Here is a 24,268-nt window from a genome sequence, read left to right as displayed (position 1 = left end):
TGATTCTTAGATGTTCGAGATGGGATCAGTTTAATTGGGATTCATTTAATCTCAGTTCATAAATTCAATTTGAAAGCACATTTTTAAAAAGAATCAAGGATGCGAATGCAAACGTTTCTGAATGTATAATTTAATTGTGCAATGCTGAAAAAAAAATTGTCCTACAGGCGGCCATATTGGTCAGCTAATACGGGACTAGTAAAGGCACAGTGCACTACTTTGTTATTTAATCATTTAAAAATATATATTTTTTATTATTCTATTTTTCAAGGGGTGCTGCAGCATCCTCAGCACCCCTACTTCCCACAGCTATGCCCTCAGTAGCCTATAACGTGTCCAAGAAAGTTAAAGGTCCTGCGAAAAGCAAGGTTGTTGCAGATTGCCTGTTACACCTAGAAGAGGATGGACCTTATGTTCTTAGCTTTGTTCCTCTCTAGGTTTTTCTCTAGGCCTCTAGGGAGTTTTTCCTGGCCACTGTGCTTCTGCTTCCACTTCTGCTTGCTCTTTGAGTTCTATTCCGGATTACTGTAAAAACACTTTGTGACAACTGCTGATGTCAAAAGAGCTTTATAAATGTGTTGATTGATTGAGATGACAAGACATCGACAATGAAGAAGTACATAAGCATGGCAGCCGCCTAACAAGAGAGACTTGTTAGATTTTATTACACACTTGTAAGCCTCTTAGTCCCGCTAATTCTCCCTGACTGTGGACTGTGGCTGGCAGGTGTTTACTCTACACAGCAATGATGGCTTAATCCCCATGTAGGCTATGTGGTTCCTCAGAATCGCCCCACTCCAGAAGAATTTGACGGTCTTCCCAGTGAAGGACTTGGAACTATGGAGGAGCTACTACTGCCCACTGAACGCGAGGAGACGCACTCCAACAATAGCTCATATTCTCCAAGAGGAGAAACCATGTACCAACGTATCAATAGATTTCTCCATGGGGCTTTTGTTGATGACTTGAAACAGTGGTTAAGGGGCTACGTGAAGCGCAATGGCTTGCTGACGCTCTCGGTATTTGCCGTGTTGACGGGCTGTGTCCTGGGGGCTGTGTTAAGAGGGAGCCATCTCTCTACCCAGGTAAATTGCTCTTTATCACAGTCAGATGCATGTGCAAATTCTGTTTGAATATTTGATGTGCCAGCCTTCCAGGTCCCTATGTCTCTTGGTTTGGAAGTCTCTTAGCAGTGCATACATACACTGAGTGTACAAAATATTAAGAACACCTTCCTAATATTGAGAGGCCCTCCCCTCAGAACAGCCTGAATTTGTCGGGGTATGGACTCTACAATGTGTCAAAAGCGTTCTACAGGGATGCTGGTGCATGTTGAACCCAATGCTTCCAACTGTTGTGTCAGGTTGACTGGATGTCCTTTGGATGGTGGACAATTCTTGATACACACAGGAAACTTGAGTGTGAAAAACCCATCAGCGTTGCAGTTCTTGACACAAACCGGTGTACCTAGCACCTACTACCATATCCTGTTCAAAGGCACTTAAGTCTTGCCCATTCACCCTCTGAATGGCACACATACACAATCCATGTCTCAATTGTCTCAAGGCTTAAAAATGCTTCTTTAACCTGTCTCCTCCCCTTCATCTTCACTGATTTAAAATGGATTTAACAAGTGACATCGATAAGGGATCATAGCTTTCACCTGGATTCACCTGGTCAGTCTATGTCATGGAAAGAGTAGGTGTTCTTAATGTTTTATACATTGGGCACTTTTCTGTTTGACCACCTCGCCCTCTTTTCGTGACGGTGTTCCACTTAAACGCCTACAGAGCTCCTGTTTGCATTGCCTTGATGCACTGGAGCATTTCGTTGTTGGATTGTAGAAAAACAAAGGATATCATCAGCACCCAGACCTAATGAACCATTGAGAGAAGCTTCAAGTGCACAACACTATCAGCAAAGGATGGGAATGGAACCCTGTAAAGTGTTGTGTGTTACAGTTGTTATAGGAACAGCGAGCCAGTGCACAGCTATAAGAGCAGCCTGCATTCATCCTCTTGATTGAAAAAGTGGTTGTTGGGAAGGAGATAATGACCTCTACTAAGCAAAATGTTTCTGAGAGGAAAGCACTCCGTTGACGCACATGTAGCAGTCTCAATGCATTTTGTGGAGGAAGAAATTGTCATCTAGACCATATATGGTGAATCGATGAATGACTTCAGAAAAGGAATTGCAGCATATTCTTGGAAAGCAACAGGAGATACCTAGATGGTTATAGGCCATCTTTTGGGACTCATAAGTTTAGGAAGGAAATGTATCATCTGCCCACATTATCACGCCCTTCCAGTTCACTTTTACGTGAAAGATGAAAGAAAACCGGTGTTCAGAACAGGTCAATCCAAGCTCAGTCGTGTCAGGAGAGGAGAGGGGATTATTTGATCTCAGACTGAGAATTGGCTTGCCAAAGCAAACATGGCCTTAAGTGTGCTCGATAATCACAGGTGACGTGTGACCCAAGGCTGATGTTTAAAAGTGAGCAAAGGTTTAACTGGTGGGAATTACTGTGCGTGTTACAACTAAGAACTGTGTCACTCATCGGGGTTGTGGTCAATTCCATTCCAATTTTCTTCAATGTATACTTTCTGAATTTAAATGAAATTGACCCCAACTCTGTCACTTACAGCTAGAGCTATGGCTCTGAGACCTACAGTATCAACGCCATCCAAACATCTGAAACCACATTGATTTTATATTTGATCAATGACTAATGTCAATTATAAAGATTATATTCCTATGAACCTGATCGAATCAACCAAGATTATTCTACTTTTTTTGTACTATTTTGAAAACCAAGAACAACCTTTTCACAAGGGGTGCATCTGAAAAGCAAAAGGCATTTGAGATTCACCCAAGTGTGTGCTGATGGGAACTTTTTCCTATTGGAAAGGAATACTTGAAACAAAAATATCTGTCCAACCTTTGAAAAGGGTCTCCTGTGGAAAGAGTTTGAAGTCAGGAACACTGCTTGGGTTTCTTAAGTTTTGTAATATGTTTGAAGATGCATAATTTTCCTCAAATTAAGTCACCAGCTGCCACTGCTTTGGAGGGGTTCATGTCTACTTATAATGTATAGTAATTGTTTTTATGTAACTTATGTTTCTTCTGATTTCCCCTCCAGGCTAAGATATATTTCTCGTTCCCTGGAGAGCTTCTCATGAGAATGCTCAAAATGCTTATCCTCCCCCTCATCACATCCAGGTAAACATCTGTGATGTCAGCCTCTGTCCCGTAATATGGTTTTATATTTAGTCAGCAACAGCGGAATACAAATATTTGATGTTCACTCAACACAAAAGATTTTCAGCCTCAAAAGTGACTTTTAAAATGCTTTTGAGAAAATTGCATAACTGGACAAGGGATGTTGACTAATTTTGCTGCTGTTATCACACTACACCCACTGAAAGTAGCTTACCCCCTACAGAATGGTAATTTTTGGAAACCAAATGTCAATAGATTCCATATTGTTGTAACGGTTTTCTGTATGAGAAGGAGAGTCGGACCAAAATGCAGCGTGTAGATTGCGATCCATGTTTTAATAAACAAACGTAAAACACGAATCAATACAAACACTACAAAATAAAGAACGTAACGAAAACCTAAACAGCCTATCTGGTGAAAACACATAGACAGGAACAATCACCCACAAACACACAGTGAAACCCAGGCTACCTAAATATGGTTCCCAATCAGAGACAATGACGAACACCTGCCTCTGATTGAGAACCATATCAGGCCGAACATAGAACTGGACAAACTAGACATGTAACATAGAATGCCCACTCAGATCACACCCTGACCAACCAAAACATAGAAATATACAAAGTAAACTATGGTCAGGGTGTGACAATTGTCTACATAACATGACTGGTTCCAGTTATATCACACCTGTCCGATGGTATAAGAAGTAGTAGTACTTACAACAAACATTTGAAACGGGGTCCTTCTGCCACTTCATTAGAAATTAGAATTAGATCTTGCTTAGGTCCACACTCCATTTAACAGGTCAGTAGATTGGAACCATATTTGAGTACAAATGTAGGCACCAGTGCAATTATTGGGACATTATTTATTGTACATTTCCATTATTTGATGCTCTCTCTCTTTTCCCTTTTACAGTTTAATGTCAGGCCTGTCATCCATGGAGCCCAAAGCCTGTTGTCGTGTGGGTGTTCTCACTGTGACCTACTACCTGTGGACCACCTTCATTGCGGTGGTGGTAGGTATCCTGCTGGTGATCATCATCAAGCCTGGGGTGGGCACCGAGATGGACAGCATCAGGCTAGGAGGAGGGCCCGTCATGACTTCTGCTGATGCCTTGCTAGATCTCATCAGGTGAGTGACCAATGAAGATAAACCTGAAGCTCGACAAGCAATATCTACAAACAATCAATACTGTCTAAGGCAGGGATAGGCAACTAGATTCAGCCGTGGGTTGATTTTTGTCGGAGCGGATGGTCGGGGGACCGAAACATAATTATAATAATTTGTACACTGCAAATTGACCACAAAAATTGACCAAAAATGTATTTTATTCTAAAATAACAATAATTTCATAGCTTGATTACATTGAGACACGATCACATACACTCCATGGCCAAAAACATGTGGACACCCCTTCAAATTTGTGGATTTTGCCATTCCAGCCACACCCGTTGCTGACAGGTGTATATTTCTGCCCTGCTAGAGCTGCCCCGGTCAACTGTAAGTGCTGTTATTGTGAAGGGCAAACATTTAGGAGCAACAATGGCCCATTGGTAGGTGGTAGGTCACATAAACTCACAGCTTATAGTGCTTAAAAATTGACTGTCCTCAGTTGCAATACTCACTACCGAGTTCCAAACTGCCTCTGGGAGCAACGTCAGCACAATAACTATTGGTCGGGAGCTTCATGAAATGGGTTTCCATGGCAGAGCAGCAGCACACAAGCCTAAGATCACCATGCACAATGCCAACGGTCAGCTAGTGGGGTGTAAAGCTCGCCCCCATTAGACTCTCGAGCAGTGGAAACATGTTCTCCGGAGTGATGAATCAGACTTCACCATCTGATAGACCGACGGACTAGTCTAGGTTTGGCGGATGCCAGGAGAACGCTATTTGCCCCAATGCATAGCGACAACTATAAAGTTCGGTGGGGGAGGAATAATGGTCTGGGGCTGTTTTTCATGCGTCGGGTTAGGCCCCTTAGTTCCAGTGAAGGGAAATCTTAATGCTACATTATACAATGACATTCTAGATGATTCTGTGCTTCTAACTTTGTGGCAACAGTCTAGGGAAGGCCCTTTCCTGTTTCAGCATGCAATGCCCCAGTGCAGAAAGTGAGGTCAAGATCGGTGTGGAAGATCTTGACTGGCACAGAGCCCTGCCCTCAACCCCATCGAAAACCTTTGGGATGAATTGGAACGCTGACTGCGAGCCAGGCCTAATCACCCAACATCACTGCCCAACCTCACTAATGCTCTTGTGGCTGAAAAGAAGCAAGTCCCTGCAGCATTGTTCCACCATCTAGTGTAAAGCCTTCCCAGAAGAGTGGAGGCTGTTATATCAGCAAAGGGGTGGCCAACTCCATATTAATGCCCATTATTTAGGAATGAGATGTTTGACAAGTAGGTGTCCACATACTTTTGTACATACTCATGTAGTATGTGTCTCTTTCGTAATAAAAAATACTTTTTTTTTGCTGAATTACTGGTGATTTTAGACTTTTTTTGTACAAAAACTTTTTTTTAAATAGGGGTTTACTTTGGGGGGGGGGGGCAATATTTACAGCAATCAATATACATCTAGGGCCTAGGTGCTGGGACAAGCGATATTACAAAATACCTATATTTTATGGACAACCAATATCTACAACAATACTTTCAGTCTAGGGACAAACAATATGGTCATTTTCATGTTAAAGGAAACATAAGCACCAACATGTGAAGATCATAGGAGCATGTCAATTTGGGTGTCAAATGAAAGCTAAGAGTATATTTTTTATTTTATTTATTAAGGCATATCAAGATTTTCAACCATTTACCATCATAAAAATGTGGAATAAGCAAAGGCTTTGATGGTAAAAGGGTCTTAGAAAACATCCTACCAAAAAACGTCTCACGGTATTAGAAATACATCAAAAGTAAAGACCCCTGCCAACTAATATCAACATTTATATTAAGTTTAGGATAATTTTTTGCCTTGTGCCTGGAAATTCCGTTACCAAAAACCCACATATCTTGAAGATTTTTTCTAATTTCTCTTCCTCATGAGGAGGATAATGAAAGTTCACAGAAGTAACAGGTCAAGGTAGACATATAAACTAGTTATGTTTTTTACAATCAATTTTATTCATGAATTATGACATTTTTAAAATGTTTATTTTATTTTACCTTTATTTAAGAAAAAATATATATATATTTTTTTACCCCTTTTTCTCCCCAATTTCGTGGTATCCAATTGTTTTAGTAGCTACTATCTTGTCTCATCGCTACAACTGCCGTACGGGCTCGGGAGAGACGAAGGTTGAAAGTCATGTGTCCTCCGATACACAACCCAACCAAGCCGCACTGCTTCTTAACACAGCGCGCATCTAACCCGGAAGCCAGCCGCACCAATGTGTCGGAGGAAACACCGTGCACCTGGCAACCTTGGTTAGCGCGCACTGCACCCGGTCCGCCACAGGAGTCGCTGGTGCGCGATGAGACAAGGACATCCCTACCGGCCAAGCCCTCCCTAACCCAGACGACGCTAGGCCAATTGTGTGTCGCCCCACGGACCTCCTGGTCGCGGCCGGTTACGACAGAGCCTGGGCGCGAACCCAGAGTCTCTGATGGCACAGCTAGCGCTGCAGTACAGCGCCACCCGGGAGGCCCTAAAAAAAATATATATATATATTATTTTCAATGATGCCCTAGGAACAGTGATTCTGTTACCAAATCGGTAATGTCATTTCAGAAAAATATGAATTGCTGCAATGGAAAATCATGGTAGTTACAAACCCCAGTTGGGTCACCTGCTATATTGTCTTCCCTTCCACTGGCATACTGTTATGTTCAGCTGATGTTCAACTGTTTTCTCTCTCTTTCTGTCATCTGGTGGTCAAACCAAAAGTCTGGACAACCCCTCCTCTCTCTCTCGCTCCAATTAATGTCACCTCTCCCGGCTCATACTGACCGGACCAAATCCGAACCAGTCATAGAAGTCTATGTTTCACAAATTCGGACATCCCAGTAGAGTACATTACAGTAGAGCACACTACTGTACACTAAAGAAAAGTATAGTACAGTACAGTAGTGTAGAATAGAGTGGAGTAGAGTTGAGGACACTATAATGAACTATACTCTACTCTTCTTTACTATACTGTACTGAACTCTACTGTACTGAACTATACTCTACTTGTATATACTCTACTGTACTGAACTCTACTGTAATGTACTGAACTATGTTCTATGTTGTACTGTACTGTGCTGTACTGTCCAAACTTGTAAAACCTAGACGTCTATGATTGGTTCAGATCCGGGCCAACCAAATTTGGTCTTGTTTGGTGGCAGAGCTTATTAAAGTAATAGCCAGGGTATAGAATAAAATAAAAATATGCAATATCCTCATCTTTATGTACCTGTTTAGAATACATCACCTTGAAGAGAATGGCATTCATAGTTCATTGTTATGCATTTCTGTGTAGTACAGATCAGGGACCCATGATGAAATTCCTTTAACACAATTCTGTTACCGGTTATAAATCCACCTAATTTACTCTAGTTCAATAACCAAAATATTGTTTTTCATAGTCAAGGTGCCATGTCATAGCTGACACCTCATTCTTAATTCAGAGCAGATATTTACATTTTTTGAAAATGTGATCACATAAAAAACAGAGGGAGATTTTACTGTTACCAAACTTCGCATCTGCACAGTTCTTCCAGTAAATGTGTTTTTGTAAACATTTCTTTGTAAATTGTAAAAAGTAGTCCTTGTGCATAGAGTTGTATGGTTTGTTCAACTTTGAAATCAATGGTTTTTATGATGCATATGTTTTAAGTGAAAAATATTAGTATCAGCACAATTCCGTTAGCGTGGAATTGCCCATATGCAATACTTACAATGTAGGGACCAACACAGCGGCCTTGTGGTTAGTGTCTCCGCTCTGAGATTGGAAGGTTGGGAGTTTTATCACTGGCTGTGTCAAGACTCTAAAAATGGGACCCAATGTGTCTCTGTTTGGCACTCAGCATTAAGGAGATTGATTGGGGGTAAGGTCCTGCGATCGACTAGTGTCCTGTCCAGGGGGTCTACTTGAACATCAAGCTGCCTCACGGTACAGTTATACCCTCCTGCTCTGTTCCGGCTCATGGCTACTTACTTTTTCTTACAGTCTAGGGACAACTAATAACCAAAATATTTAGACTGATTGCCAGCAAAACCTAGCCAGTGTTCAATCAATTGCAGATAGTGATTTTCCAAAAAGTGCTTTCAGGAGTATAGGCCCTAAATTGTATTTGTTACAGCAGTGTATCCTGGGTAAAGGGGAGCTGGCACTAGATTTAGGGACTCTCAGTCCTGTAGCATGACACTTCAGTGCTGATGACAAATCAGGCTGAGAAGTCATCCAGCACCCACAACCAGACCGCCAATTTCCATATCAAGTGTCCACTCCCTTCATAGGACTTCTTTCTGTGCAAATCAAACACACTTTTGCTAACTGGGAATCCACTGTCTACAGTTGATTAAATACTGGCCTCAGTCTAGTTACAACCTTCACCTGTCTCACAGAAACTAGCATTCTCACGCAAACTAGTATCTGTAGTTTCAAAACAGCCTATATATCCAGTCTAACAACAATCAATTACCAGAATCTCACATCAAACTCCTATCTAATATCTGTCCCAATCACATTGGGCTTTGTATGTTTTTAAATGGCAAAAAATAGGGAGCTGCATATTGGCTTTTAATGTAATACAAGACATGCTAACGTGTCAAGCCTATGTCTTAATAAAGTCATCTCTAATATTTGGGTGTTAATTCATATGTTTTTCTCCCCTCAAATGAAGAGCATAAATAGACATTCCAGTCCAAATGACTACTTCTGGCAATAATTAAATTGATAAAACATACAAATAAATAAATATGTGAATTGTTAGATACTACTGCACTGTTGGAGCAAGGAACACAAGCATTTCGCTACACCAGCAATAACATCTGCTAAATATGGGTATGTGACCAATTCAAATCAAATCAAATCAAATTTTATTTGTCACATACACATGGTTAGCAGATGTTAATGCGAGTGTAGCGAAATGCTTGTGCTTCTAGTTCCGACAATGCAGTAATAACCAACAAGTAATCTAACTAACAATTCCAAAACTACTGTCTTGTACACAGTGTGAGGGGATAAAGAATATGTACATAAGGATATATGAATGAGTGATGGTACAGAGCAGCATAGGCAGATACAGTAGATGGTATCGAGTACAGTATATACATATGAGATGAGTATGTAAACAAAGTGGCATAGTTAAAGTGGCTAGTGATACATGTATTACATAAGGATACAGTCGATGATATAGAGTACAGTATATACGTATGCATATGAGATGAATAATGTAGGGTAAGTAACATTATATAAGGTAGCATTGTTTAAAGTGGCTAGTGATATATTTACATAATTTCCCATCAATTCCCATTATTAAAGTGGCTGGAGTTGAGTCAGTGTCAGTGTGTTGGCAGCAGCCACTCAATGTTAGTGGTGGCTGTTTAACAGTCTGATAGCCTTGAGATAGAAGCTGTTTTTCAGTCTCTCGGTCCCAGCTTTGATGCACCTGTACTGACCTCGCCTTCTGGATAATAGCGGGGTGAACAGGCAGTGGCTCGGGTGGTTGATGTCCTTGATGATCTTTATGGCCTTCCTGTGACATCGGGTGGTGTAGGTGTCCTGGAGGGCAGGTAGTTTGCCCCCGGTGATGCGTTGTGCAGACCTCACTACCCTCTGGAGAGCCTTACGGTTGAGGGCGGAGCAGTTGCCGTACCAGGCGGTGATACAGCCCGCCAGGATGCTCTCGATTGTGCATCTGTAGAAGTTTGTGAGTGCTTTTGGTGACAAGCCGAATTTCTTCAGCCTCCTGAGGTTGAAGAGGCGCTGCTGCGCCTTCTTCACAATGCTGTCTGTGTGAGTGGACCAATTCAGTTTGTCTGTCATATGTATGCCGAGGAACTTAAAACTTGCTACCCTCTCCACTACTGTTCCATCGATGTGGATAGGGGGGTGTTCCCTCTGCTGTTTCCTGAAGTCCACAATCATCTCCTTAGTTTTGTTGACGTTGAGTGTGAGGTTATTTTCCTGACACCACACTCCGAGGGCCCTCACCTCCTCCCTGTAGGCCGTCTCGTCGTTGTTGGTAATCAAGCCTACCACTGTTGTGTCGTCCGCAAACTTGATGATTGAGTTGGAGGCGTGCGTGGCCACGCAGTCGTGGGTGAACAGGGAGTACAGGAGAGGGCTCAGAACGCACCCTTGTGGGGCCCCAGTGTTGAGGATCAGCGGGGAGGAGATGTTGTTGCCTACCCTCACCACCTGGGGGCGGCCCGTCAGGAAGTCCAGTACCCAGTTGCACAGGGCGGGGTCGAGACCCAGGGTCTCGAGCTTGATGACGAGCTTGGCGGGTACTATGGTGTTGAATGCCGAGCTGTAGTCAATGAACAGCATTCTCACATAGGTATTCCTCTTGTCCAGATGGGTTAGGGCAGTGTGCAGTGTGGTTGAGATTGCATCGTCTGTGGACCTATTTGGGCGGTAAGCAAATTGGAGTGGGTCTAGGGTGTCAGGTAGGGTGGAGGTGATATGGTCCTTGACTAGTCTCTCAAAGCACTTCATGATGACGGAAGTGAGTGCTACAGGGCGGTAGTCGTTTAGCTCAGTTACCTTAGCTTTCTTGGGAACAGGAACAATGGTGGCCCTCTTGAAGCATGTGGGAACAGCAGACTGGTATAGGGATTGATTGAATATGTCCGTAAACACACCGGCCAGCTGGTCTGCGCATGCTCTGAGGGCGCGGCTGGGGATGCCGTCTGGGCCTGCAGCCTTGCGAGGGTTAACACGTTTAAATGTCTTACTCACCTCGGCTGCAGTGAAGGAGTTTTCGTTGCAGGCCGTGTCAGTGGCACTGTATTGTCCTCAAAGCGGGCAAAAAAGTTATTTAGTCTGCCTGGGAGCAGGACATCCTGGTCCGTGACTGGGCTGGATTTCTTCCTGTAGTCCGTGATTGACTGTAGACCCTGCCACATGCCTCTTGTGTCTGAGCCGTTGAATTGAGATTCTACTTTGTCTCTGTACTGACGCTTAGCTTGTTTGATAGCCTTGCGGAGGGAATAGCTGCACTGTTTGTATTCGGTCATGTTACCAGACACCTTGCCCTGATTAAAAGCAGTGGTTCGCGCTTTCAGTTTCACACGAATGCTGCCATCAATCCACGGTTTCTGGTTAGGGAATGTTTTAATCGTTGCTATGGGAACGACATCTTCAACGCACGTTCTAATGAACTCGCACACCGAATCAGCGTATTCGTCAATGTTGTTGTCTGACGCAATACGAAACATGTCCCAGTCCACGTGATGGAAGCAGTCTTGGAGTGTGGAGTCAGCTTGGTCGGACCAGCGTTGGACAGACCTCAGCGTGGGAGCCTCTTGTTTTAGTTTCTGTCTGTAGGCAGGGATCAACAAAATGGAGTCGTGGTCAGCTTTTCCGAAAGGGGGGCGGAGCAGGGCCTTATATGCGTCGCGGAAGTTAGAGTAACAATGATCCAAGGTCTTTCCACCCCTGGTTGCGCAATCGATATGCTGATAAAATTTGGGGAGTCTTGTTTTCAGATTAGCCTTGTTAAAATCCCCAGCTACAATGAATGCAGCCTCCGGATAAATGGTTTCCAGTTTGCAAAGAGTCAAATAAAGTTCATTCAGAGCCAACGATGTGTCTGCTTGGGGGGGGATATATACGGCTGTGATTATAATCGAAGAGAATTCTCTTGGTAGATAATGCGGTCTACATTTGATTGTGAGGAATTCTAAATCAGGTGAACAGAAGGATTTGAGTTCCTGTATGTTTATTTCATCACACCATGTCACGTTAGTCATAAGGCATACGCCCCCGCCCCTCTTTTTACCAGAAAGATGTTTTTTCCTGTCTGCGCGATGCGTGGAGAAACCTGTTGGCTGCACCGCTTCGGATAGCGTCTCTCCAGTAAGCCACGTTTCCGTGAAGCAAAGAACGTTACAGTCTCTGATGTCCCTCTGGAATGCTACCCTTGCTCGGATTTCATCAACCTTGTTGTCAAGAGACTGGACATTGGCAAGAAGAATGCTAGGGAATGGTGCACGGTGTGCCCGTCTCCGGAGTCTGACCAGAAGACCGCCTCGTTTCCCTCTTTTTCGGAGTCGTTTTTTTGGGTCGCTGCATGGGATCCACTCCGTTGTCCTGTTTGTAAGGCAGAGCACAGGATCCGCGTCGCGAAAAGCGTATTCTTGGTCGTACTGATGGTGAGTTGACGCTGATCTTATATTCAGTAGTTCTTCTCGACTGTATGTGATGAAACCTAAGATGACCTGGGGTACTAATGTAAGAAATAACACGTAAAAAAACAAAAAACTGCATAGTTTCCTAGGAACGCGAAGCGAGGCGGCCATCTCTGTCGGCGCCAATTTGATTTGATATGATGAAAACTTGTCCTCTAGCAAATGTTGCAACTTGAGACTTGACTTTGCAAAAAGAAAAAACACTTGCCACTCGATATCGACTTGAATTTTGTCATCTCACGCACTATATTATCCTATATGTCCTTTGTCGTGTCTTTGGCATCATTAAACTGAAGACTTATTTTGATCAAATAAATTCTCTGTAATTATTATTACGTGATTAAACTAACGTAATCGTGTAAATGTAATTAACTAGGAAGTCGGGGCACCAAGGAAAATATTCAGATTACAAAAATATTCCTAATACAATTTTTCTGATATTTTAACATCTGATCGATTAGTCTTCTAATGAATGAATTATTCTTTACCTCACGTTAGTCTCATTCCAAACGTCGTAAATTGCTGGTTATCTGCACGAACCCAGTCTTCACTATGAATCCGCCATACATCAATTGTCTCAATAATTTATTTATTAACTAACTAAATCACAATAATGCACACACAAACAGAGTAAATATGGTTACAAGGAAATGATATGGGATGTGCCCTAGTGGCCTAATCCGGCATGGCGGCTTGGTAGACAAAGGGACTGAGAAGGGCGCGAAAGATAAAAGACACTACAAAGTTGATAATTATAACAATTGAAATGCTAATCCTTTGCACATGAAAGCTCACTCGTTCGGGAATAATTGCAATCAGTATATATATTTAAGCTCAGTGTGTCGTCTTGATCTCTTTTGGAAAGTTTGAGTTTGTCCACCCTCTCTCTCTCTCTCTGCCGTGGTTAGAATGGATAGTTCAGAGTAACATTCAGCAATGTTGTTATAGATAGATGTTTCGGCGGTTGTCAGCCTTCGCATTCACGGGTACACAATTTCTAGCTACAGACTAGTAATTAGTATCTAAGAGTAGTTCTTATTCTGTCGGATCGATAGTTTCAGAGTTTAACCACGTGGTATGGTTAAAAGATTCAACAATCAACTCAAACCTTAACTCCCTCTGTGATGAGGTATTGGTCTGAAACCTTAGCCCTCTCATGGTTATCGAGGTAAGTTGGTCTTGAAGATAAATTCCCAAGGTGGGGGTTATATTCGGAAGAGCAGAAAAAGGCTGTCCCATGACGCCAGGTATATGTCTGTGCTCATGGGGCGGGCCAATGACTTACTTAACTTTAAAGGGAATTGTGTTCCCTTGCATTAAACAGTTTAAAATCACATTACATAATTTCACAAATAATTTCATCATTACTCATTTATTTTATACAACAATTAGATACAAGCCTCATAACTGAGACTCTTGTATAAACAGAGTTATGCTAATGTGGCTGTATTGTCTCTCATGAGTTTCACAAACATTAAACGAAATGTACCAGTCGTAGCTGGATTCTTCCCCGACCGTGTACACCTTCTCCAAAACATGTACATTGTTCAGTTCTCAAGTTCTATGCTGGAGAAGAGGTTCCTTTGTTCTCATGTGAAACCTTCTCTCTATATATACTGTCTGGCCATGAGGAAGAGAGTCTCCTCCAGGAATTTACGACTTGAGATAACAGCAGCCTGGGTGTAGGCGAGAAAGAGAGGGGGAAGGCACGCTATACCCAAAGAGGACCACGGTCATGACTCCTTTATAACGGAGTGCTGCAGGTTATATGCTTTCTGTGCTGTGTCTTGAACACTCAGTCACTTAAATCACCGGTTGCGCAGGCCAGACACAAACTATGTAATCTAACGCGCACAGCCCCATTGTCCTCCAGTATGTATTTACTAGCAAACGTGATAACACATCACTCCCAACATACACAAGCAATAACTCTTCACAGAAATGTTGCAGCACCCTACACCTAAACTGTATGGGAAGAAAACGAGATGATTTTTCAGTCTGATGTAAAGGGAAGGACATTTTAAAATAAAATGTTCTATAAGTAAATGTTAAATGAAAAGGTTGCTGCAGTTTGACAGGGTTTTCATCCTCCCTGGGGCCAGGAGTTTTTCCAGAATTAATTTAAAACCATGTGTCCTGTTTAGAAAATACTGTATCTGTATACCTAGGTGAGTAGGTGGCAGGTAACCTAGTGGTTAAGAGCGTTGGGCCAGTAACCGAAAGGTCAATGGTTCACATCCCTGAGCTGACTAGGTGAAAATCTGTCAGTGTGCCCTTGAGCAAGGCACTTAACCCTAATTGCTCCTTTAATTTCCTGTAAATGTTAATCTGGTCCCACTCCCATAAAAACACCTTTTTACAACTACTAATTAATCACTGTCAGACCCTATAGGGTCCTGATTTATACCTGGTTAGGTTACCAGATTAGGAGAATCTCCAGGCCCCAGGGAAAACAATTTGCCCCAACACTCTGGGACCTGTGGGGCAACCTCTGCATCAGGGCATCATCAGTCCCCAAAATGGTTGCATTCAGTTTCAAAGACTGTGGTAGTGGGGGGGAAAAGGGATGCAGTTCGTAAAACATGTGGGTCCAAAATCAGTGATGTATTGCAACTGCATTGAAATTGGCATAAAACACAGTGACTTGAGGACTCTAAACCCCAAATTAGTGACTTGACCTGAGCTGTGGAATTTGGAATTTTACTTGAGACTTGCCCATTATTACTTGGGATTTGACTCGAGACTCAAAGATTAAGACTTGAGACTTGCTTAAGACTTCCAAATTGTGACTTGGTCCCATCTCTGGTACTAGATACATGCCTAACATGCATGATACTACCTATTGTTGTCAATGCTTGCGTAGTTCTGTGCAGTAGCAATGACTGTCTCACAATCCAGTTAAATCACAGGGGTGATTAGGGTATTTTTAGTCATCCATAAGGGATGATTTACAGATTAACTCAATCATGAACGGTGGGGATACAATGATCTCGGTGGAGGATCTCTTCGCCAGCACACGTCAGGAGGGAGTCTGGCTCATGTCTGTCTGATCGTACCTCCCTCTTTTAAGGGCCCTCATGGGAATGGTCTGCCCACTTTATCTAATTATTTAGTTAAGGAAAGACCGGAAGAGAGGAGAGCCCGAGTTAAACTGATAAAATTAATTTACATTTTTATTTAACTAGGCAAGTCAGTTAAGAACAAATTCTTATTTACAGTGATGGCCTGTAGGGGGCCTATAACATACTGTAGGGGGCCTTATAACATACTGTAGGGGGCCTTATAACATAGGGGGAAAATGGCCTCTACTGTGTTCACAACTGAGACACTTCACAAGTTCTTACTTTCTTTGCAAATACATCAAATGACTTGTTTGGCCCATGCAAATACTTTAAGCACATCAAATATTTTATGCAGACATATCTCAAAATGTGTATTCATCACTGAATATATACATTCTGTAGAATACATCAGATCAATTCTCAGAGTGCAGGGGACCACTTTCCTTTGTATGGTTCACCACTTCCTGTAACAATTCAAAAGGATGCTATTTGTGATAATCATACTCATCAAGTTGGAATAATTATAACGTATTATGACTCTCTCTTGTGCTGTATTGATTACACCTTACTGACACTGATCATTAATGAATGACCACGTGTTTCACCCTTAATGCATACACCAACATATCAACATGCTAAATTATAACATATTATCTTTTTACAGGAATATGGTTCCTTCCAATCTTATTGAGGCAACATTTCAGCAGGTGAGTAACACTAGACCAATGATACATTTACCATTGTTCCTAATAAGTCAGATGTTCCATTGGTTGTGATTAACATATCCCTACAGCTGATGTGTATTGTAGTTTATATTGCCTTACTCATCTGCAATGTTCTTATTGTTCCAGTACAAAACAGATATGGTTCCTATCCTGAAAGTCTCCAGGGTCACAGTGCAGCCCGACTTTGTGTACGCAATACCTGATGAAAGTGACCCCAGTGGTCGGACGGTGTTCCTGGAGCTCACTCCACCCCCTGAGATCCACTACAAGACCAGACCTGGCAACAGCCAACAGATGAATGTGCTGGGGATTGTCATCTTCTCGGCCACTATGGGTAAGACCAGCAGTGGTGTAAAGTACTTAAGTAAAAATACTTTAAAATACTACTTTACATTACTATTTATATTTTTGACTACTTTTACTTCACCACATTCCTAAAGAAAATGATGTACCTTTTACTCCATACATTTTCCCTGACACTCAAAGGTACTCGTTACATTTTGAATGATTAGCAGGACAGGAAAATGGTCCAAAAATGCGCAGTTATCAAGAGAACATCCCTGGTCATCCCTACTGCCTCTGATCTGGCGGACTCACTAAACACATGATTTGTTGCAGTGTGCCCCTGGCTATCCGTTAATGGTTTGCTTAATATAAAGAATCTGAAGCGATTTGCCGTGCCTTCAGAAAGTATTCATTCCCCTTGATTTATTCCACGTTGTTTTGTTACAGCCTGAGTTCAAAATGGATTAAATAGCTTTCTTTCTCTCACCCATCTACACCCATCTGCACACAATACCCCATAATGACAAAGTGAAAACATGTTATTAGAAAAAAGAAAAAAAAATTTATTGAAAATTAAATACAGAAATATCTTATTTACATCAGTATTCACACCCTTGAGTCAATGCACTGCCTTTGGCAGTGATTACAGCTGTGTGTCTTTCTGGGTAAGTCTCTAAGAGCTTTGCACACCTGAATTGTATAATATCTGCCCATTATTCTTTTAAAATATTCTTCAAGCTCTGTCAAGTTGGTTGTTAATCATTGCTAGTAAGCCATTTTCAAGTCTTGCCATAGATTTTCAAGACAATTTAAGTCAAAACTGTAACTAGGCCACTCAGGAACATTCAATGTAATCTTGGTAACCAACTCCAGTGTATATGTGGCCTTGTGTTTTAGGTTATTGTCCTGCTGAAAGGCTAATTTGTCTCCCAGTGTATGTTAGAATGCAGACTTAAACAGGTTTTTCTCTAGGATTTTGCCTGTGCTTAGCTCTATTTCATTTATTTTTATCTTAAAAAACTCCCTTGTCTTTACTCATGACAAGAATAACCATAACATGAAGCAGCTACCACCATGCTTGAAAATATGAGGAGTGGTACTCAGGGATGTGTTGGATATGCCCCAAACATAACACTTAGTATTGTAGACATAAAGTACATTTCTTTGCCACATTTTTTTGCAGTTAAGTATATTTTAGCAATTACATTTACTTTTGATATTTAAGTATATCAAAACTTTTAGACTTTTACTCAAGTAATATTTTACTGGGTGACTTTCACTTTTACTTGAGTCATTTTCTATTAAGGTATGTTTACTTTCACTCAAGTATGACAATTGGATACTTTTTCCACCACTGACTGTATTCTGAAGGCCAGTCTTTTCTGTTTCCTTCTTTTTTCTGTTTATATTAAGTCTGTTTACATTATACATCTGCAGCTGTCTATCCCTCTAGTATCAATATTATATGTATCCATCTCTCTAGACTGAGAAGATAAAGCCAGATACATATATTTTTCATTTTGTTCCTTCAGGGCTGTTGCTGGGGAAAATGGGCGAAAGAGGAGCACCACTAGTCAACGTGTGTCAGTGCGTCAACGAATGTGTCATGAAAATCACCAACACTGCTGTTTGGTAAGCGGGGTACCAGCTTTATAAGTACCAGCATCTGTGTCCGTTACCATATTTATCATTAGTTTAAATAATAAAGGTTCTAATTTACTGGCTCAGTGGGTTAGAGGATGGTACCGGCAACACCAGGTTTGTGGGTGTGATTCCCACACTGTATACTGAATACCGTACACTGTATACTGAATGTGTGTCACTATAAACTGTCACTTTGGATACAAGCATCTGCTAAATTACCCAAGAAATATCACAAGTCTGTTGCCTTTGATGGCAACCTAGTCTTTTGGCTTTCTGCTATGAGCAGCATAACCCATGAACATTCAAACTAGTGGGATCTAAAGAAACAGTCTGCTACCCAGATGTGTGTTCCGTGTTACTTTCTGAGGCTACGGCCTGTACACGGGCATGTGGTGAGAACGTGGTCATCGTCTTGTGGTCAAGATGTGGTGGAGACGTTAGGCAATCATCTTGACTCGCTCCACCCAGCAGTGAGCTGCACATGTCGAGGATTAGTCGACCAGGAGTAGCACACTCTGTGCTCAGGGTCAACAGTGACTAATCCCAGGGAACTTTGGCACCACCCATGCAGCTCAGGTTTACCTCAAACGGCCCGGCCAAATTGTTCAAACGGCCTTACCATAGAAGTTCAATTGCTAATAGGATTTACCTCAAAGCCTTGAATGACTCTTGGCTCTGACATGGTTTTAGAGGCAGGGATCAACTCAGGTGACACAACACAGCAATTGTTTTCTTATTATTTTTTATGAATAAAGTAGTCGTCTAGTTTTCACAATACATAATGTAATAGAAAATAACAATTTATTTAGTTTTATTCTATTCCACTTGGTGGAAACTGCTCATTAGGAAAAACACATTGACATTTCACCTAGTACAGACAGTCTTTGAAGGTGTGTATTTTACCAACGTGAAACACGTTGTATATATACAGTAGGTCATTCGTTCTTCCTTTTTCTTTCAGGTATTTTCCATTTGGGATCATATTCCTCGTAGCTGGAAAAATCCTGGACATGCAGGACCCATCTAATCTTGGGAAGAAGCTGGGCTGGTACACCATCACTGTTCTGGCCGGGCTGTTTGTTCACGGCCTCATCCTCCTCCCCTTCTTCTACCTTGTCCTGACTCAGAAAAACCCCTTCACTTATATCAGAGGCCTGCTACAAGCCTTGGTCATAGCACTGGCCACCTCCTCAAGGTAAGCAGTTGTCTTTCTGAGCCCATTTTTCTCATCGAACAATGATGTTAATTTTCCTGAAGGTCTGCAGTATGCAACCAGGGTTGGGGTCATTTCCTTTCTTAATTCAGTTAGTTCAACATGAAATTAATTGCCATTCAACTCATGTTGAATTGGAAATTGAGCTTTGCTTTTTATGAGGAATTGAATTTCAGCTCACCCCCTGAATAGAAAAGTAACTGCCCCCCATTCAACAAAGTTCCATAACACCTGATTCATCAGGTGTGTTAAGGCATCAGCATGCTTCAGTTTGGCTGGCGCCTAGCCGAACAAAACTTGTGTGCTCGCATATTCCCTTAAAAGACCTTCACTTGAAAAATAAGAAAAAAGCGACAATAGTACTGTTTGTCCATTTTGCGATGCCGTAGCCAGTATGCATTTCCTCAGAATAGTCCGAATGAATCTAAGATAACTCAAGAAATCTGTCATTTATTTTGGCGTTTTTGCAGAGATCTTAGTTGCGTCGTTTTACATCTAACTATACTGCTTGGTGCAGTATTTTTCAAAACAAAAAATGTGCAGGAAAACGAGTCGACTTTATTGAAAAATCCTTACTGTTGACCAATCACAGATGAAGGGGCTTAGACTTGGGCTCCAAACTTCGGTGTCCCCCCAGCAAAAATATAATATGCCCGAACAGTCGAAAAAACGCTCACTGAAGTCTAGTGTTGGGCAGGGACAAATGCACTGTGGCCCTCCAGGACCAGATGTGAAGAAAAATGTCAGAGGATTGAGCTGAATGCGTGAAAAAGGTTCCTTATAAACATTGTAATGGCGAGTTTGATTGATCAGCTTCAAACACTACAAAACCTTTACCGTAGGCAAATTCATCTGTATCATGTTGCAATTGATCCCCAGTATGGTGAGTTTCAATAGAAGGACAGAAATGTATTAAGATAATAACTTAAATGTCAAAAAGTATGTTTAAAAATTCACTTTAAATAGCTTTAAAGCTCAGTGTTGCAATTGTTGTAAGTAAGAAGTGCAAACAGAAGGATGCGAAAAGGAGGAAAACTGACAATATTCTATCCAGAGGATATCAGTTCATAATGGTAGAAGCCCCTTAGTCAACGATCTCTCTCTCTCTCTCTCTCTCTCTCTCTCTCTCTCTCAAGTTCTGCCACTCTACCCATCACTATGAAGTGCTTGCTGGAGAACTGCAATGTGGATCGGCAGATAGCACGCTTTGTGCTGCCTGTGGGGGCCACCATCAACATGGACGGAACGGCTCTTTATGAGGCCGTGGCGGCCATCTTTATTGCCCAGGTCAACGATTATGAGCTGGACTTTGGCCAGCTGGTCACCATTAGGTATGTACAGTGGTGGAGAAAGTACCCAATTGTCGTACTTTAGTAAAAGTAAAGATACCTTAATAGTAAATGATTCACGTAAAAGTGAGTCACCTAGTAAAATACTACTTGAATCAAAGTCTAAAAGTATTTGGTTTTAAATATACTTAAGTATCAAAAGTAAATGTAATTGCTAAAATGTACTTAAGTATCAAAAGTGAAAGTATAAATAATTTAAAGTTCCTGATATTAAGCAAGCCAGATGGCACCATCTTCTTGTTTTTTTATTTATTCACGGATAGCTTGGGGCACACTCCAACACTCAGACATCATTTACAAACCAAGCATTTGTGTTTAGTGAGTCCGCCAGATCAGGTAGTAGGGATGACCAGGGATGTTTTCTTGATAAGTGTGTGAATTGGACAATTTTAATGTCCTGCTAAGCATTCAAAATGAGTACTTTTGGGTGTAAAAAGAAACTGTATGGAGTAAAAAGTACATTATTTTCTTTAGGAACCTAGTGAAGTAAAAGTAAGTTGTTAAAAATATAAATAGTAAAGTACAGATACCAAAAACACTACTTAAGTAGTACTTGAAAGTATTTTTACTTAACTACTTTACACCACTGGGTATGTATTGGGTTTCAAGTCATAAAGCTACCATTGCATCTGCAGGGTGAAACTTTGAGTCCAAACTCAAAAGCAGTAAGCACCCGGTGTAGTCTGCCATGACAGCCTTGGTCCTGGGTGCTGAGATTATAACCGGTGTGACAAAAAGTAACATTCCTCCTGATATTACTTTTGTTTCACACAACATTAGTACATGTGAATGTGCATTATCGCTGTACTGAGTAAATATTATTTTCATGATGAGATTCAATCACTGTGTTTGATTTAATAAAAAATCCTTACAAGCAATAAGGCTGTCAAAAGGTATTGCTCATATCAGTGTTACCATGGCAGAATAGTATTGTAAATCACCTTCTTAGCTTTGTAATTGATTGTTTTGGTCTCTAACAGTATAACAGCTACAGCTGCCAGCATAGGTGCTGCTGGGATTCCCCAGGCCGGCCTCGTTACCATGGTCATTGTCCTGACATCAGTGGGTCTGCCACCTGATGACATCACCCTCATTGTGGCCATCGACTGGGTGTTGTAAGTTCACTATGACATAAGTTAGTAATATTCAATATCTACAGTAGGCCTACAACATATTAGAACACATGTAGTTAATAGTGACTTAAACAGCTGACAATGATTTAGAATGGTTGTCAAGGGAAACCTTAAATTGTTTACTAACTTCATGGCATAGGAGAGACTGGTTGTTATGGGGAAGTATTTTGGTGCATTCGGATACAATGTTTGTGGTTGGAGTGGGAGGCTGATCTCTGGAGCTTTTGTATTTCCTGTCTTTTCAGGGACCGATTCCGAACCATGATCAACGTGCTTGGAGACGCCCTGGCAGCAGGAATCATCGGCCACTTATGTCGGAAAGACTTTCCTCGCGGTGGTACTTGCAAGGTAGGCAGCTGTCACTGTCTAGCTGCAACCATATCATATCATCCACCTATAGTCCTGAGTTCCCGTAAAACTGTTTTAATGTGAGGTATAAGAGACCCTGCACAAAAATAATTACTGAGGTCTTAGATTAATGTAATGTGTGTGCTGGCCAGGGTTACAAGAAAACCAATATGAAAGCAATATGTCATGTGAATATAGACCTCTGAACATCTGAACAGTTTTTGTCACTTATCACAGAGATACTGATCACTGTGTGTGTGTGTTCCTTCCCAGTCCCAGCCTTCATACGGCACACAGAACAAACACAACTTGCACGACATGCAGAATGGCATGCCACTGACCGAGTTGCCTTTGCACAAGCAAGACTGTTGTTATGAGGTGATGGAAGACACAGTCAACGAGAGCCCCACTATATACTACAATATCTGTCAAGTTTAACTCCTGGGAACACGCTAACCTCAAATGCTGGACATTTTTGGAGCGCTTTTCCTCCACCTCTGCCATGAAACAGTATTAAACTGCTGTCATCTACTCCTTTTTTTGTGACTTAACTTTTTGTGACTGAACATTTTGTTCCACTTTGATGGTGACACTGCAAAGGTCAAATCAGTGTTTTACACAAATATTTTTTTAAATATATTTTTTAACAGTGATGAGTTAGGAATTGCCGCATTCTACCACTACCATCTTATGTGGTATTGACTATGGCTATTAACTCGGCTCATCCAACATCAAGTGGATTCCCTGGATGTTTTTATTTGATTTATTATTGTTCTCTACTGAACTGTTCCTCATCATGATCCATGTGTTTATAACTACATCCATTTTGAACAACTTTATTGGGAGTCGTAGACTATGTGCGTTATTGATTTGTTTGACAAGCATAGGAAGTATTGTATGGTCATATTGTACATTCTGGGTCAATTGCAATGAACTCATATTTAACTCAACTAAATCTTCCTTTTAATGTACCTAACATTTAGTGGCAGTTTCAACCATCTCTAAATGCAATAAAGTACAGGGAGAAATGCTGTAAAATTCAAAACACCTCCTCTGATTATCTTTGTATATGAGCCCACTTTATTAATATTCATAGACTTTCAAAAAACAAAATGTAGTGTTGCCTTAAATAAAATATTTAATTTATCATCTACACAGACACCAACCATTTTGTCTGCCAACACATAAGCAAACATTCCTCCCTTAATCCTAGCAACATATTACTTTAGGAATAACATTGTTTCTTCAGATTCATTTATTGTACATATTTTGATAAACATATTTGTGTTGTTGATTTCAAGTGATTTCTGGTCTATTTATATTTTGCTATAAAATGCAACACCAACATGGACTTGAGTTCCTTCCCACTGGGCACAAACTGAATGAATCAACATTGTTTCAACGTCATTTGTCAACATATTTAGACATGGAATCTACATGTAAAATACATTTCATTTGAAAAAAGTCAACGTAAACTGTTTTGAGGGTGAAATTTCAACTACAAGATTATGTCATCATGGGAACCAATTTTCAACCTTGTATAGAATTTGTACCTTTGAACAATGTCAGTTCGTCATCGTTATATCCACTATCAGAGAGAGAAAACAATAGGCTGGGCAGCACCTCCTACTGGATAGTTGATCTATCTACAGCTATCCATTTGGTCTCCCCTCCAGGGTTTTAACTAAAACCAGCCCTGTTTAGCATTGATATTGGTTACTGACTACTACCAATGTGCTATCCTGAGAATTATTTTTGAGAGACCTCTTTATATCTGGTTCTATCGAAGTCATACCGAAGGATTGATTTAGCAGAGCAAATTAAATGTAACCATACTCTATAAGTCATATATAATCAATGATACTATACTGAACAAAAAATATGAAGGCAAAATGTAAAGTGTAGGTCCCATGTTTCATGAGCTGAAATAAAAGATCCCAGAAAT

General features: G+C 41.2%; 1 protein-coding gene across 1 annotated transcript; it reads left to right on the top strand.

The window, feature by feature from the left end:
• Positions 1-757: 757 nt before the first annotated feature.
• LOC139367370 (excitatory amino acid transporter 5-like) lies at positions 758-24,257 on the top strand. Its single transcript, XM_071105595.1, has 11 exons — positions 758-1,085; positions 3,140-3,219; positions 4,138-4,353; positions 16,291-16,333; positions 16,478-16,685; positions 18,169-18,268; positions 19,242-19,475; positions 20,630-20,824; positions 21,823-21,957; positions 22,221-22,323; positions 22,597-24,257. Exons 1-11 carry the CDS (start codon positions 840-842, stop codon positions 22,759-22,761), a joined length of 1,725 nt encoding a protein of 574 aa, XP_070961696.1. The 5' UTR covers positions 758-839; the 3' UTR covers positions 22,762-24,257.
• The last annotated feature ends 11 nt before the right edge of the window (positions 24,258-24,268 follow it).

The sequence above is a fragment of the Oncorhynchus clarkii genome, chromosome 1 (genome assembly GCF_045791955.1).
Source record: "Oncorhynchus clarkii lewisi isolate Uvic-CL-2024 chromosome 1, UVic_Ocla_1.0, whole genome shotgun sequence".
Lineage (NCBI taxonomy): Eukaryota > Metazoa > Chordata > Actinopteri > Salmoniformes > Salmonidae > Oncorhynchus > Oncorhynchus clarkii.
The sequence above is the reverse complement of the archived record's forward strand: the minus strand, read 5'-3'. Positions and strand labels throughout refer to the sequence as shown.

What these genes read in the sequence shown, in the direction of transcription:
- LOC139367370 (XM_071105595.1), top strand. Translation starts at nt 840, where the DNA reads ATGGAGGAGCTACTACTGCCCACTGAACGCGAGGAGACGCACTCCAAC. An exon ending in GCACTGGCCACCTCCTCAAG is followed by an intron (nt 19,476 to 20,629) that starts GTAAGCAGTTGT and finishes CTCTCTCTCAAG; the next exon opens with TTCTGCCACTCTACCCATCA. An exon ending in GGCCAGCTGGTCACCATTAG is followed by an intron (nt 20,825 to 21,822) that starts GTATGTACAGTG and finishes GGTCTCTAACAG; the next exon opens with TATAACAGCTACAGCTGCCA.